This window comes from Bombina bombina, chromosome 6 (genome assembly GCF_027579735.1).
Source record: "Bombina bombina isolate aBomBom1 chromosome 6, aBomBom1.pri, whole genome shotgun sequence".
NCBI lineage: Eukaryota > Metazoa > Chordata > Amphibia > Anura > Bombinatoridae > Bombina > Bombina bombina.
In genome coordinates, this window is record NC_069504.1 from 1,079,958,368 (window position 1) to 1,079,973,929 (window position 15,562).

The 15,562-nt window shown below is 36.9% G+C and overlaps 1 protein-coding gene across 1 annotated transcript; it reads left to right on the forward strand.

The window, feature by feature from the left end:
* Positions 1–397: 397 nt before the first annotated feature.
* STMP1 (short transmembrane mitochondrial protein 1) lies at positions 398–8,621 on the forward strand. The gene is made up of 3 exons (XM_053716244.1): positions 398–498; positions 952–1,005; positions 7,952–8,621. The coding sequence occupies exons 1-3, from the start codon at positions 484–486 to the stop codon at positions 8,030–8,032; spliced, it is 150 nt and encodes a 49-aa protein (XP_053572219.1). The 5' UTR covers positions 398–483; the 3' UTR covers positions 8,033–8,621.
* Positions 8,622–15,562: the final 6,941 nt, after the last annotated feature.

The following is a 15,562-nucleotide window of genomic DNA, read 5'->3' on the forward strand; positions in this document are numbered from 1 at the left end:
GATACAATTTAGCCCGGTCTATGTACTGATCTAGATGCAGAATCCAATTTAAATACGAGTTTATAGTCAATGGCTAACATGTATCTCATATAATTTACGGGCTTACACTGTTTCTACCCGACCCTGTAGGTCCCGCAGGAAGGAATCTGCACTTGCAAGTCTCACGTTCCCTACAGATACACAATGCACTGGTAATGTTTTAAAAAAAACTTTATTAACAACGAGATCGTTACAATATATTAGTAGTGTTTTGTTTCGGGTTTTTTTAAACACCGTAGCATGAAAAACAATAGTAATACAATTCTTCTTTGCTCTTGAATCCGATCACTAAATTTAAAATAAATCCCAGCCATTTCACTAACACGCAAAAAGCTTTTTGCCCACAACAAACATGGCTCCGTTTGATTTCCGGAGGAGCAGGAAGGTTTCTTTTTATTCTCTTGAGTGCGAGCATAATTTTCTGTGGCAGAGGAGGTTACAGTCATGTTGCAGTTTATAGTAAGTGACCTGACTTTGGTGGCTTGGGGATTGCTTTAACTCCGTATATAGGATGACATTTTAGCAATGTAGAGAAGGATACTTACTGCTGGCATATTATTGTGCAATACTCTAAACTTTTGAATGGAGACCGTCCATCGACCTCTAATGTGTATCATGTCTCATATATATATATATATATTCTGCACAACTGTTAGTGCTCTATTGTATGGATATGACTTAATTGGGTTGATCATGAGTAAAGTGATTCGCCATATTGAGAAAACTATAGCAAACCTATAGAAAACTATAGCAAAACTTATAGTTTTATTTCTCGTGGAAATAATTAGGAAAATATTGTAAGAATCATTACACTATTAAAAATAGGCTTTGTTTTTGTTTTAATGAAGGAATCTATGTCTTCATGTACAATGGTGTAATATTATTTCAACAGGTTTTTTATTTATTTTCCAGCTGGGATTTGCTTTTGGGAATGTAGTGGGCATGTACTTAGCCCAGAATTATGAGGTAAGGCATTTTAAAAATATATCCTATGTATATTGCTTGTATTAATGCAATCACTTACTGTATCAGTGCTTGGAGCAACATTTATACTCTAAAATGTTCTCCCCTTTGATGTTTTCCCAATGGTCCATTTTACCTGCTAAAGTGCATTTAGTTGTTTGCAAACCGCTAATATACCTTTTTTATTTTGTTACTTGATATAACTGTTACCTGTAGAAACTGCCACCTGTACTGAAATTATAGTAACAAACTTATTCACTGTAGAAAAGCTATGTAAACAGGATACAGTAGCATTAAAGTTATAGTAAATCCTAGCACTTTTGAAATGCTAGGATTAACCAGTGGTACAAATAAAGGGGACTTTTAGTCATGAAGTATAAAATACTTTATGCTGAAAGTTCCTTTATTTCTCTGCAGCGTTCGCAGCATTGAGCGCCTCAGACAGCCCACGGCAGAACGCTATTTCTTTCATGTAATTAGCAAGAGTCCATGAGCTAGTGACGTATGGGATATACATTCCTACCAGGAGGGGCAAAGTTTCCCAAACCTCAAAATGCCTATAAATACACCCCTCACCACACCCACAAATCAGTTTTACAAACTTTGCCTCCTGTGGAGGTGGTGAAGTAAGTTTGTGCTAGATTCTACGTTGATATGCGCTCCGCAGCAGGTTGGAGCCCGGTTTTCCTCTCAGCGTGCAGTGAATGTCAGAGGGATGTGAAGAGAGTATTGCCTATTTGAATGTAATGATCTCCTTCTACGGGGTCTATTTCATAGGTTCTCTGTTATCGGTCGTAGAGATTCATCTCTTACCTCCCTTTTCAGATCGACGATATACTCTTATATATACCTTTACCTCTACTGATTCTCGTTTCAGTACTGGTTTGGCTTTCTACTACATGTAGATGAGTGTCCTGGGGTAAGTAAGTCTTATTTTTGTGACACTCTAAGCTATGGTTGGGCACTTTTATATAAAGTTCTAAATATTTGTATTTAAACATTTATTTGCCTTGATTCAGGATGTTCAATATTCCTTATTTCAGACAGTCAGTTTCATTATTTGGGATAATGCATTTGAATAATCAATTTTTTTCTTACCTTAAAATTTGACTTTTTTCCCTGTGGGCTGTTAGGCTCGCGGGGGCTGAAAATGCTTCATTTTATTGCGTCATTCTTGGCGCTGACTTTTTTGGCGCAAAAAAATTTTCTTTGTTATTTCCGGCGTCATACTTGTCACCGGAAGTTGCGTCATTTTTTATGTTTTTTTGCGCCAAAAGTGTCGGCGTTACCGGATGTGGCGTCATTTTTGGCGCCAAAAGCATTTAGGCGCCAAATAATGTGGGCGTCTTTTTTGGCGCTAAAAAATATGGGCGTCATTATTGTCTCCACATTATTTTAAGTCTCATTGTTTATTGCTTCTGGTTGCTAGAAGCTTGTTCACTGGCATTTTTTACCATTCCCGAAACTGTCATTTAAGGAATTTGACCAATTTTGCTTTATATGTTTTTTCTATTACATATTGCAAGATGTCCCAGATTGACCCTGAGTCAGAAGATACTTCTGGAAAATCGCTGCCTGATGCTGGGTCTAACAAAGTTAAGTGTATTTGCTGTAAACTTATGGTATCTGTTCCTCCAGCGGTTGTTTGTAATGAATGTCATGACAAACTTGTTAATGCAGATAATATTTCCTTTAGTAATGTTACATTACCTGTTGTGGTTCCATCAACATCTAATACTCAGTGTTCCTGTTAACATAAGAGATTTTGTTTCTAAATCCATTAAGAAGGCTATGTCTGTTATCCCTCCTTCTAGTAAACGTAAAAGGTCTTTTAAAACTTCTCATTTTTCAGATGAATTTTTAAATGAACATCATCATTCTGATGATTCCTCTGGTTCAGAGGATTCTGTTTCAGAGGTTGATGCTGATAAATCTTCATATTTGTTCAAAATGGAATTTATTTGTTCTTTGCTTAAAGAAGTCTTAATTGCATTAGAAATAGAGGATTCTGGTCCTCTTGATACTAAATCTAAACGTTTAAATAAGGTTTTTAAATCTCCTGTAGTTATTCCAGAAGTTTTTCCTGTCCCTGATGCTATTTCTGAAGTAATCTCCAGGGAATGGAATAATTTGGGTAATTCATTTACTCCTTCTAAACGTTTTAAGCAATTATATCCTGTGCCATCTGACAGATTAGAGTTTTGGGACAAAATCCCTAAGGTTGATGGGGCTATCTCTACTCTTGCTAAGCGTACTACTATTCCTACGGCAGATAGTACTTCCTTTAAGGATCCTTTAGATAGGAAAATTGAATCCTTTCTAAGAAAAGCTTACTTATGTTCAGGTAATCTTCTTAGACCTGCTATATCTTTAGCGGATGTTGCTGCAGCTTCAACTTTTTGGTTAGAAGCTTTAGCGCAACAAGTAACAGATCATAATACTCTTAGCATTGTTAATCTTCTTCAACATGCTAATAATTTTATTTGTGATGCCATCTTTGATATCATTAGGGTTGATGTCAGGTATATGTCTCTAGCTATTTTAGCTAGAAGAGCTTTATGGCTTAAAACTTGGAATGCTGATATGTCTTCTAAATCGACTCTACTTTCCCTTTCTTTCCAGGGTAATAAATTATTTGGTTCACAGTTGGATTCTATTATTTCAACTGTTACTGGAGGGAAAGGAACTTTTTTTACCACAGGATAAAAAATCTAAAGGTAAATTTAGGTCTAATAATCGTTTTCGTTCCTTTCGTCACAATAAGGAACAAAAGCCTGATCCTTCCCCTACAGGAGCGGTATCAGTTTGGAAACCATCTCCAGTCTGGAATAAATCCAAGCCCTTTAGAAAGCCAAAGCCAGCTCCCAAGTCCACATGAAGGTGCGGCCCTCATTCCAGCCCAGCTGGTAGGGGGCAGATTACGTTTTTTCAAAGAAATTTGGATCAATTCAATTCACAATCTTTGGATTCAGAACATTGTTTCAGAAGGGTACAGAATAGGCTTCAAGATGAGGCCTCCTGCAAGAAGATTTTTTCTTTCCCGTGTCCCAGTAAATCCAGCGAAGGCTCAAGCATTTCTGAAATGTGTTTCAGATCTAGAGTTGGCTGGAGTAATTATGCCAGTTCTGGAACAGGGGCTGGGGTTTTACTCAAATCTCTTCATTGTACCAAAGAAGGAGAATTCCTTCAGACCAGTTCTGGATTTAAAAATATTGAATCATTATGTAAGGATACCAACATTCAAAATGGTAACTATAAGGACTATTCTGCCTTTTGTTCAGCAAGGGCATTATATGTCCACAATAGATTTACAGGATGCATATCTGCATATTCCGATTCATCCAGATCATTATCAGTTTCTGAGATTCTCTTTCCTAGACAAGCATTACCAGTTTGTGGCTCTGCCGTTTGGCCTAGCAACAGCTCCAAGGATTTTTACAAAGGTTCTCGGTGCCCTTCTGTCTGTAATCAGAGAACAGGGTATTGTAATTCCTTATTTGGACGATATCTTGGTACTTGCTCAGTCTTCACATTTAGCAGAATCTCATACGAATCGACTTGTATTGTTTCTTCGAGATCATGGTTGGAGGATCAATTTGCCGAAAAGTTCATTGATTCCTCAGACAAGGGTAACCTTTTTAGGTTTCCAGATAGATTCAGTGTCCATGACTCTGTCTCTGACGGACAAGAGACGTCTAAAATTGGTTTCAGCTTGTCGAAACCTTCAGTCTCAATCATTCCCTTCGGTAGCCTTATGCATGGAAATTCTAGGTCTTATGACTGCTGCATCGGACGCGATCCCCTTTGCTCGTTTTCACATGCGACCTCTTCAGCTTTGTATGCTGAACCAGTGGTGCAGGGATTATACAAAGATATCTCAATTGATATCTTTGAAACCGATTGTACGACACTCTCTGACGTGGTGGACAGATCACAGTCGTCTAGTTCAGGGGGCTTCTTTTGTTCTTCCAACCTGGACTGTGATTTCAACAGATGCAAGTCTGACAGGTTGGGGAGCTGTTTGGGGGTCTCTGACAGCACAAGGGTTTTGGGAATCTCAGGAGGCGAGATTACCAATCAATATTTTGGAACTCCGTGCAATTTTCAGAGCTCTTCAGTTTTGGCCTCTTCTGAAGAGAGAATCGTTCATTTGTTTTCAGACGGACAATGTCACAACTGTGGCATATATCAATCATCAAGGAGGGGCTCACAGTCCTCTGGCTATGAAAGAAGTATCTCGAATACTGGTATGGGCGGAATCCAGCTCCTGTCTAATTTCTGCGGTTCATATCCCAGGTATAGACAATTGGGAAGCGGATTATCTCAGTCGCCAAACGTTACATCCGGGCGAATGGTCTCTTCACCCAGAGGTATTTCTTCAGATTGTTCAAATGTGGGGACTTCCAGAAATAGATTTGATGGCTTCTCATCTAAACAAGAAGCTTCCCAGGTATCTGTCCAGATCCATGGATCCCCAGGCGGAAGCAGTGGATGCATTATCACTTCCTTGGAAGTATCATCCTGCCTATATCTTTCCGCCTCTAGTTCTTCTTCCAAGAGTAATTTCCAAGATTCTGAAGGAATGCTCGTTTGTTCTGCTGGTAGCTCCAGCATGGCCTCACAGGTTTTGGTATGCGGATCTTGTCCGGATGGCCACTTGCCAACCGTGGACTCTTCCGTTAAGACCAGACCTTCTGTCACAAGGTCCTTTTTTCCATCAGGATCTCAAATCCTTAAATTTGAAGGTATGGAGATTGAACGCTTGATTCTCAGTCAAAGAGGTTTCTCTGACTCTGTGATTAATACTATGTTACAGGCTCGTAAATCTGTATCTAGGAAGATATATCGAGTCTGGAAGATTTACATTTCTTGGTGTCTTTCTCATCATTTTTCCTGGCATTCTTTTAGAATTCCGATAATTTTACAGTTTCTTCAGGATGGTTTGGATAAAGGTTTGTCTGCAATTTCCTTGAAAGGACAAATCTCTGCTCTTTCTGTTCTTTTTCACAGAAAGATTGCTAATCTTCCTGATATTCATTGTTTTGTACAAGCTTTGGTTCGTATAAAACCTGTCATTAAGTCAATTTCTCCTTGGAGTTTGAATTTGGTTCTGGGGGCTCTTCAAGCTCCTCCATTTGAACCTATGCATTCACTGGACATTAAATTACTTTCTTGGAAAGTTTTGTTTCTTTTGGCCATCTCTTCTGCTAGAAGAGTTTCTGAATTATCTGCTCTTTCTTGTGAGTCTCCTTCTGATTTTTCATCAGGATAAGGCGGTGTTGCGAACTTCTTTTAAATTTTTACCTAAGGTTGTGAATTCTAACAACATTAGTAGAGAAATTGTGGTTCCTTCATTATGTCCTAATCCTAAGAATTCTAAGGAGAGATCATTGCATTCTTTGGATGTAGTTAGAGCTTTGAAATATTATGTTGAAGCTACTAAGGATTTCCGAAAGACTTCTATTCTATTTGTTATCTTTTCCGGTTCTAGGAAAGGTCAGAAGGCCTCTGCCATTTCTTTGGCGTCTTGGTTGAAATCTTTAATTCATCATGCTTATGTTGAGTCGGGTAAAACTCCGCCTCAAAGGATTACAGCTCATTCTACTAGGTCAGTTTCTACTTCCTGGGCATTTAGGAATGAAGCTTCGGTTGATCAGATTTGCAAAGCAGCAACTTGGTCTTCTTTGCATACTTTTACTAAATTCTACCATTTTGATGTGTTTTCTTCTTCTGAAGCAGTTTTTGGTAGAAAAGTACTTCAGGCAGCTGTTTCAGTTTGATTCTTCTGCTTATAATTTCAATTTTTTTCATTATAAGATTTAAACTTTATTTTGGGTGTGGATTATTTTCAGCGGAATTGGCTGTCTTTATTTTATCCCTCCCTCTCTAGTGACTCTTGCGTGGAAGATCCACATCTTGGGTATTCATTATCCCATACGTCACTAGCTCATGGACTCTTGCTAATTACATGAAAGAAAACATAATTTATGTAAGAACTTACCTGATAAATTCATTTCTTTCATATTAGCAAGAGTCCATGAGGCCCACCCTTTTTGTGGTGGTTATGATTTTTTTGTATAAAGCACAATTATTCCAATTCCTTATTTTTTTATGCTTTCGCACTTTTGTCTTATCACCCCACTTCTTGGCTATTCGTTAAACTGATTTGTGGGTGTGGTGAGGGGTGTATTTATAGGCATTTTGAGGTTTGGGAAACTTTGCCCCTCCTGGTAGGAATGTATATCCCATACGTCACTAGCTCATGGACTCTTGCCAATATGAAAGAAATGAATTTATCAGGTAAGTTCTTACATAAATTATGTGATTTTAGCCAATAGCGTGCTAACTATCTGTCATAATGCCTGCTGGCCTGCACGGCTATTGGCAAAGAGGTGGAAACATCACCTCACAGAAAAATATAATTCTGCTGCAGGTGGCAAACGCTACAGATAAAGTTTCAGCATGAAGTATTTTATACTTCATGACTGAAAGCCCCCTTTATTTATTCCACTGGTACATCCTAGCATTTCAGAAAGATAGAAAATACAATTTTTATCAACTTTCTATGATAACATTTTTTTATTTTTTTTTGTATGAAAATTAGTAAGGTAAGCTCAGGAGTGTGCACGTTTCTGCATTACTATATGGCAGCAGTTTTGCAACAATGTTATACATTAGCAAGCGCACTAGATGACAACACTATTTCCTGTGATGTAGTGCTCCAAACGTGTATGCTGCCTATCTAGATATCACTTGAACAAAGAAGTACACGAGTGACACAAATTTGATAATAGAAGCAAATTGGATTCTCTATCTGTAATTGTTAACCTGATATTTACTTCACATCAATTTATAACTTTCTATCATTCACCTATAATGATATACTTAGGTATTCAGTTGTTTGATTTTTTTTTTTTTTTTTTTTTTTTTTTTTTTTTTTACATAATAGGTACCCGATATAGCAAAAAAATTTGAAGACTTCAAGAAAGATGCGGAAGCAAAGAAAAAGCCGCCAAGTGACAAGTCCTAAATATCAGAAGTCATTTTGTAGCAGATCCACCCGTTTATGTATTGGATATCCGCTTTAGCTAAAGTGACACTGGTCAGCTTTCTCAAGTCAGGGTTGCGACATTGACTGAGAATTCTGCAATACTCTTAACTTATCAACACAGGAGTTTATTTTGGTTGGATATTTTTGGCTTTCTAACCAATGGAATTTTCCAAATATATTCAAGATTCAGCTAAACATATAGATGCTTACTTAAACTATATCTTTTTCATATGCGACTTCTAGTAACTTTTTTTTGTATGATGGAAGAACAAATAGCCAATTAGTTTGCAGTGGTTGACAATCATTTAAAAGTTACTGTAAGCTTTGGATATTTAGTAAACTGGTTTCATTATTTACTGTTAGAAAATCGATGTCTGTATCAAATTTCAGTTCTTTTACATAATTATTTTTGTTTTATAGACAGCCTCTTAGCACCTAAACTGTTACAATGTATGTTCACTTGATAAAGCATTTTAATATGTATCCAGAAGGTGATGTCTATGGCAAAACTGCAGGGTGTTTTTTTGTTTTTAATTATTAAAAACAAATAAAATAAACTTATATTTTAGCATTTTGCATTCAACTTCCTCTTTATAAACCTTTTTTTGATTTGAGGCAAAAATAAATTTGATAACAAGTTGTTTTCATTCACAAAGTATGAACATGAGGTCTGATTGATGTCTGGATTAATAAACTTTCAATTAAAGGAGCATGAAACCCATCCTTTTGTTTAAATTCTATGCTCGGTCGGAATCAAAGAAAATGTTAATTTAACTCTATTGTCAAATTTACTTGGTTGTCCTATTCTTTGTTGAAGAGATCTATATAGGGAGCTTTCACCTTTCTGGTGCAGTACATGACAAACACTGCTGCCACCTACTGATCTTGTAAATGTATGACATAGTTATAAAATTGCTTCCCTAGATTGCTCCACTCACACGCTTGCTCCTGCCTGGTTTTCAACAAAAGAGGCCACAAGAATGAAGTAAATTTTAAACATACAAGTACATTCAAAATATATATACCCTAAAAAAAAAATCTGAATTCTGAAAGATTTTTTTTTTTTTTTGGGGGGGGGGGGGTGATGATTTATGTCACTTTAAAAACAGTTTGAAGTCTTGAAGAAAAAAAATATTGTGTGTGAAAATTGCTCTGATTAACAATGGATTACATTTGTAATGCCATATGTTTATGTTCTTCAGTACTCAATATTTTTTATAACCTATGCTTTAAAAGAGATTGTTCTGTATCACTTTGTTTTCTGAGGTGCTCAGTTGAAACTAATGTGTTCTAAATTGTGTGTAATACATAAATACAATGTATCCTTGTTACAAAGACTATAACATCACGCTGTTTGTAAAATGTGCACCTTTTTGTACTCTGATATCACACGGTATCCTCATGGTGCGTCTCCAGAGATCCATCAATATGTCACAATGCAGAGGGGGTATCAGGTTCTATAGCACTGATTTAATATGTATTGGAAAGTAGTTATTTAAAGCAACTGTATGACGTCTGTTATCTAGGCAGATACATTTTCTCCAATGTATTAAAAAAACACTCTATATTTTTCTACTACAAAACGTTGGCTAAATTATTTTTGATAGAAATTGTATCAATAAATTGTGTTATCTATAAAACCTATTTTACACAAATTCTAATTTTTTTTTTTTTTTTTTTGGTCCTAGTAAAAGAGCACAATGTTTTTACATTTCCTTAAAGGAATAGTAAACCCAATTTTGTTCTTTCATGATTCAGATAGAGCATGCCATTTTAAGCATCGTTCTAATTTACTCCTATAATCATTTTTTCTTTGTTCTCTTGGTATCTTTATTTGAAAAACTAGGAATATAAGCTAAGGAGCCGGCACAGTTTTGGTTTCAGCACCCTGGCTAGCGCTTGTGATTGGTGCCTACATTTAGCAAACTAATAAGCAAGTGCAACCCAGGTTCTCAACCAAAAATGGGCCGGCTCTTAAGCCTACATTCCTGCTTTTCAAATAAAGATACCAAGAGAACGAAGAAAAATTGATAAAAGGAGTAAATTAGAAAGTTGCTTAAAATTTAATTTATCTGAATCATGAAAGAAAAAAATATTGGGTTTATTTTCCCTTTAATGATTATGGTCGTATGGCTTAGATGGTGAACCCTTTTTTTTTTATTTATTAAAGATCTCCAGTTTAGACACACAAAGTCTCTTGAGTGTTTATGGGTTTTTTAAAATGTATTTTAATATAAAGGGTTGTTAAAGCAACATTAAAAATATTTTTCTTTTTAATCTAAATATATATCAATTTTAAAACAATTTTTTTCTAAAATATTGCGTGTATTTATAAGAGAAATAATTAAAGGTAATTGAAAGTGGTGCAGCATAAGGATTGTGGTCATATGAAGCCATTTATTATCCGTAGTTGTTTGACTCCTTTTTAACTCATAATGATAACAGAAATCGCCCAAATGGCCTCGATCAAAAGTGTACATACCCTTGAATGTTTGGCCTTGTTACAGACACAGGTTTAAAATGTCAATTAAAGGTTAATTTCCTATATCTGTAGATTTTTAAATTGCAATTTGTGTCTGTGTATAAATAGTCAATGAGTTTTTTTTAGCTCTCATGTGGACGCACTGAGCGGGCTAGATACTGAGCCATGCGGAGCAGAAAAGAACTGTCAAAAGACCTGCTTAACAAGGGAATGGAACTTTATAAAGGTAGAAAAGGATATAAAAAGAAATCCAAAGCCTTGAAAATGCTAGTCAGTACTGTTCAATCACTTATTAAAGGGACACTAAACCCAAAATGTTTTTTTTTGTGATTCAGATAGAGCATGCAATTTTAATCAACTTTCTAATTTACTCCTATTATCATTTTTTCTTCGTTCTCTTGCTATCTTTATTTGAAAAAGAAGGCATCTAAGCTTTTTTTGTGGATCAGACCTCTGGACAGCACTTTTTTATTGGTGGATGAATTTATCTACCAATCAGCAAGGACAACCCAGGTTGTTCACCAAAAATGGGCCGGAATCTAAACTTACATTCTTGCATTTCAAATAAAGATACCAAGAGAATAAAAAATTTTTTATAATAGGAGTAAATTAGAAAGTTGCTTAAAATTTCATACTCTATCTGAATCACGAAAGAAAAAAATTGGGTTCAGTGTCCCTTTAAGAAATGGAAAATTCAGTGATCTCTTGATACCATGCCAACGTCGGGTAGACCAAGAAAGATTTCAGCCACAACTGCCAGAAGAATTGTTTGAGATACAAAGAAAAACCCACAAGTAACCTCAGGAGAAATACAGGCTGCTCTGAAAAAAAGACGATGTGGTTGTTTGAAAGAGCACAATACGACGATACTTGAGCAAAAATGATCTGTATTGTCGAGTTGCCAGAAAGTAGCTATTACTGCGCCAATGTCACAAAAAGTCCCGGTTACAATATGTCCGACAACACCTTGACACGCCTCACTGGCACACTAATTTGGAGTGACAAGACCAAAATAGAGCTTTATGGTCAGCACCATAAGCGATATGTTTGGAGAGGGGTCAATAAGGCTTACAGCAAAAAGAATACCATCCCCACTGTGAAGCATGGTGGTGGCTCACTGATATTTTGTGTGTGGGGGGGGGGGGGGGGGGTGAGCTCTAAAGGCACAGGGAATTCTGTGAAAATTAATGGCAAGATGAATGCAGCATATCAAAATACTGGCAGACAATTTGCATTCTTATGCATGAAAGCTGCGCATGGGACGCTCTTGGACGTTCCAGCACGACAATGACCCTAAGCCCAAGGCCAAGTTGACCCTCTAGTGGTTAGAACAGAAAAGGTGAAGGTTCTGAAGTGGCCATCACAGTCTCCTGACCTTAATATCATTGAGCCACTCTGGGGAGATCTCAAACATGCAGTTCATGCAAGACGACCAAAGACTTTGCATGACCTGGTAGCATTGTGGCAAGATGAATGGGCAGCTATACCACCTGCAAGAATTCAGGGCCTCGTAGACAACATTTACAAAATAATTCATGCTGTCATTGATGCTAAAGGGGGCAATACACAGTATTAAGAACTAAGACTATGCAGACTTTTTAACAGGGGTCATTTCATTTTTTTTATTTGTTGCCTTGTTTTGTTTTACGATTGTGCCATTCTGTTATGACCTTCAGTTGAATATGAATGCCATAAGAAATAAAATAAATGCGTATTGCCTGCTCACTCATGTTTTCTTTAAAAATGTTACATATAATACCAATTTTCCAAGGGTATGCAAACTTTTGAGCACAACTGTATTTTACCTCAACATTTCCGCAGTAGCCACATCCAATTGTAAAGGGAATTAAAGCAGTCAATCAGGGATGCAAGTCCCAGGACTTGCAAGGGTGAGAGCAACTGGCAAGTTATGTTATTTCCTTCCTCAGTTTAGGGAAGTTTACTATGAAAGCCCTGTGTTTTCTGTGTGTGTGAGATTGTGTATAGCCACAATCAATCACTTGTCAGTGTCAGTATTATACATACTCTAAAGCGTGCAAAAAAAGTTTGTGTTGTGTGTTAGAGTGACTCTTGTTATTGCATCGGTGTAACTGTTTTACCCCCTTAACAACAAGCAATGTACCTTGTATGTCGCTGGTCTTTCTATGGGGGTTGCATTTTCAATAGCACGGTCTCACCGCTAGTGGCAAGACAACACTATTTTAGGAAGCCTGCAGGAGGGTACATCGTGGTTATTAAAGGGTTAAGATTTGTCATTGAGTGAGCCATAGTAAAATAATTGTCTTTGTGTGCACTGCTTTAATTTGACATTTTTTTTGTTTTTAATAATTTTATTTTTGTTTGTTTTTACACAAGACTGTTTTGAAACCTAATTCAATAATAAAGGCTATAATTAATTCTGTTCACTTATAACTATTTGTCAATTTATTATATTACAGCTTAACAAATCCCAGAAGCCACAGTTCTGTGGATTGTAACATTAAATTCAAGTTTGAGGAATCAAAAATATTTGCTTTGTTCTTTTAGTATTCTTTTTTTAATCGTCACCTTTTTAGTATGTAGTCGGCAATTTGATGAGGCACCTGGGGATACCACTTGTTTAGGGGTGCTTTCTTCTGGGAGTAATGGGGCACACTTTAATTCCGGACCCCATTCCTCCCAGGCAAAATAAAATAGTTTCTTGCTAATCACCTATTAAAATTCAGCCAATAGGAATTGGTTGATTAAAAATCAGCCAGTAGGGATGAAGTGGTACCTCTATATAAAGGGGTTCCATGCATCCTGAAATTCAGTGTGCGACGGAGACCCCATGAAGAGGAGGGCTCTAGTAAGAGAGCTGAAGAATTGAAGATAGAAGATGCGGAGCAGAGGTGGTGGATGAGGTTGTCTGGAAGTCCTCCTCTGCCACTGAGAAGATGGGCCTCCGGCGCCTGGACTCTGGATGAAGAGTGCCCAGCGTAGGATCAAGAGGAGCTGGATTTTTACATGATAAATTTGAACTTTGGGTTTGGTTAGGGATTTTTTGGGGTGTTTTTTTTTAAATGTTAAACAATAGGATTTTTATTTTAATGTTTAATTGTTAGGATAGGTTTTGTAGTTTGCCTTTATTATTTTGGGGGATGGGGGTACTTGTATTTTAGAGGGGGGTGGTGTAATTTAAAAAAAATGCAAAAGAGCTTTATTCACTTTAGGGCAATACCCTACAAAAAGCCCTTTTAAGGGCTATTGTAATTTAAATTTATTGCTAGGTTTTAGTTGTTTTTTTTTGTTTTGGGTGGGTTTTATTTTTTTATGGGGCATGTAGGTTACTGAAAGGTATGATGATGTTTTTTTATTTTTGATACTGTCTTTTTTTCTCTCTGTAACTTAGATTTTTTTTTTTTTTTTAGTAACTTAGTGGGTTTAGTTTAGAGTGGGGTTAGATGTTAGGCAGAGTAGCGTTAGTTTGCATTGGGGGTTGTGGCAGTTTAGGGGTTAATAGTGTAGAGTACGTGTGGTGGGCTAGTGGCTATTTAGGGGTTAATAGATTAGATGGGTACATGCAGTGGGTATGTGGCGGTATAGGGGTTAACAGATTAGATGGGTACTTGTGGTGGCTATGTGGCGGTATAGGGGTTAATAGATTAAATGGGTAATTGTGGTTGGTATGTGGAGGTATGGTGGTTAATAGATTAGATGGGTACTTGTGGTTGATATGTGGCGGTATGGGGGTTAATAAATTAGATGGGTACTTGTGGTTGGTATGTGGTGGTTGAGGGGTTAATAGATTAGATGGGTACTTGTGGTTGGTATGTGGCGGCAGGGCCACCACTAGAAATTTTGGGGCCCCAGACTTAACCAATGATCAGCCAACCCCCCCTCCCCCTTTGACATGTGCAATTTTTGACCAAGTGACTAAAACGTATATGCACTTTATTCTTAAGTGTAGTAAAACTTGGAAATGTTGTAAAGGTATTTACACACAAACACAGAAACACACAGATACACTCATACACCGAAACACACAATCACACATAAGGATTCACATATAGACACTCAAGCAGACACGCATTGACCTGACAAGTAATGAGGTAGACTACAGTTTTGTCAAAAAAGGAGATTTACAAAACAAAATATTGAGTTCTGATTATCTTTTTGTCAAGAAAGATGCCAACTAATTGATGACAACAGCATACATTGACAGAAAGGAAGGGCCATGAACTGCCTAAACAATAATTTAAAGGTTAAATGGTGGATTGGTGACTTCCAGAAAGGTCTTATTAGTCTCAAAGTATATAGAAAGATGTGAATAATAAGTAGTAAGGTCAAAATGTCCTAAAAAGAAACAGACAATGGACACACACAGACACAAACTCAAACACAAACTTGCACATACACCTAAGGAAATACAGACAGAGACAGCCTCATAAAACGCACAAAGACATACACAGACACCCACAGAAAACACACAAAGACACACACACACACCCTCACTGAGACATCTACAGAAAACACACAAAGACATACACACACTCTCACAGAGACACCCATAGACAAAGCACAAAGACATACACACACACCCTCACAGACATCCACAGAAAATGCACAAAGACATATATACCCACCCTCACAGAGAGACCCACTGAAAAAAATATATACACACTCATAGAGACACAAACAAAAGCACAAAGACATAAACACACAAACACCTACAGAAACACTCACAGGAGGTAAAATGTCTGCACATTGCATCCCCTAAATCAACAGTGTGTGACATGCATGATAAAAAAATTGCAGAAATTAAGAGATCACTTTTTAAAGAATTATATTTGTAAATGTGCAAACAAAAATAATTCTGTGAATTCAAAATTGTACATTAATGATCTGGGTAGATGACTAGATGAAGAAAAGTACTTTTGAAAGGTTGACATACGTTTGTTTGCTTTTTCCCCATTTTCCCCAAACAAGAGCACCACTTCAAATATGGTGTACAAATGTTCCCATCTGTCAGCTGTACTTTTGGCTTTTGAAAATGCTGTACTCTATAT

Excerpts from the sequence above, each read along its gene's own strand:
- STMP1 (XM_053716244.1), top strand. Across the intron at positions 1,006-7,951 it reads ACTTAGCCCAGAATTATGAG|GTACCCGATATAGCAAAAAA; the intron begins GTAAGGCATTTT and ends TTTACATAATAG.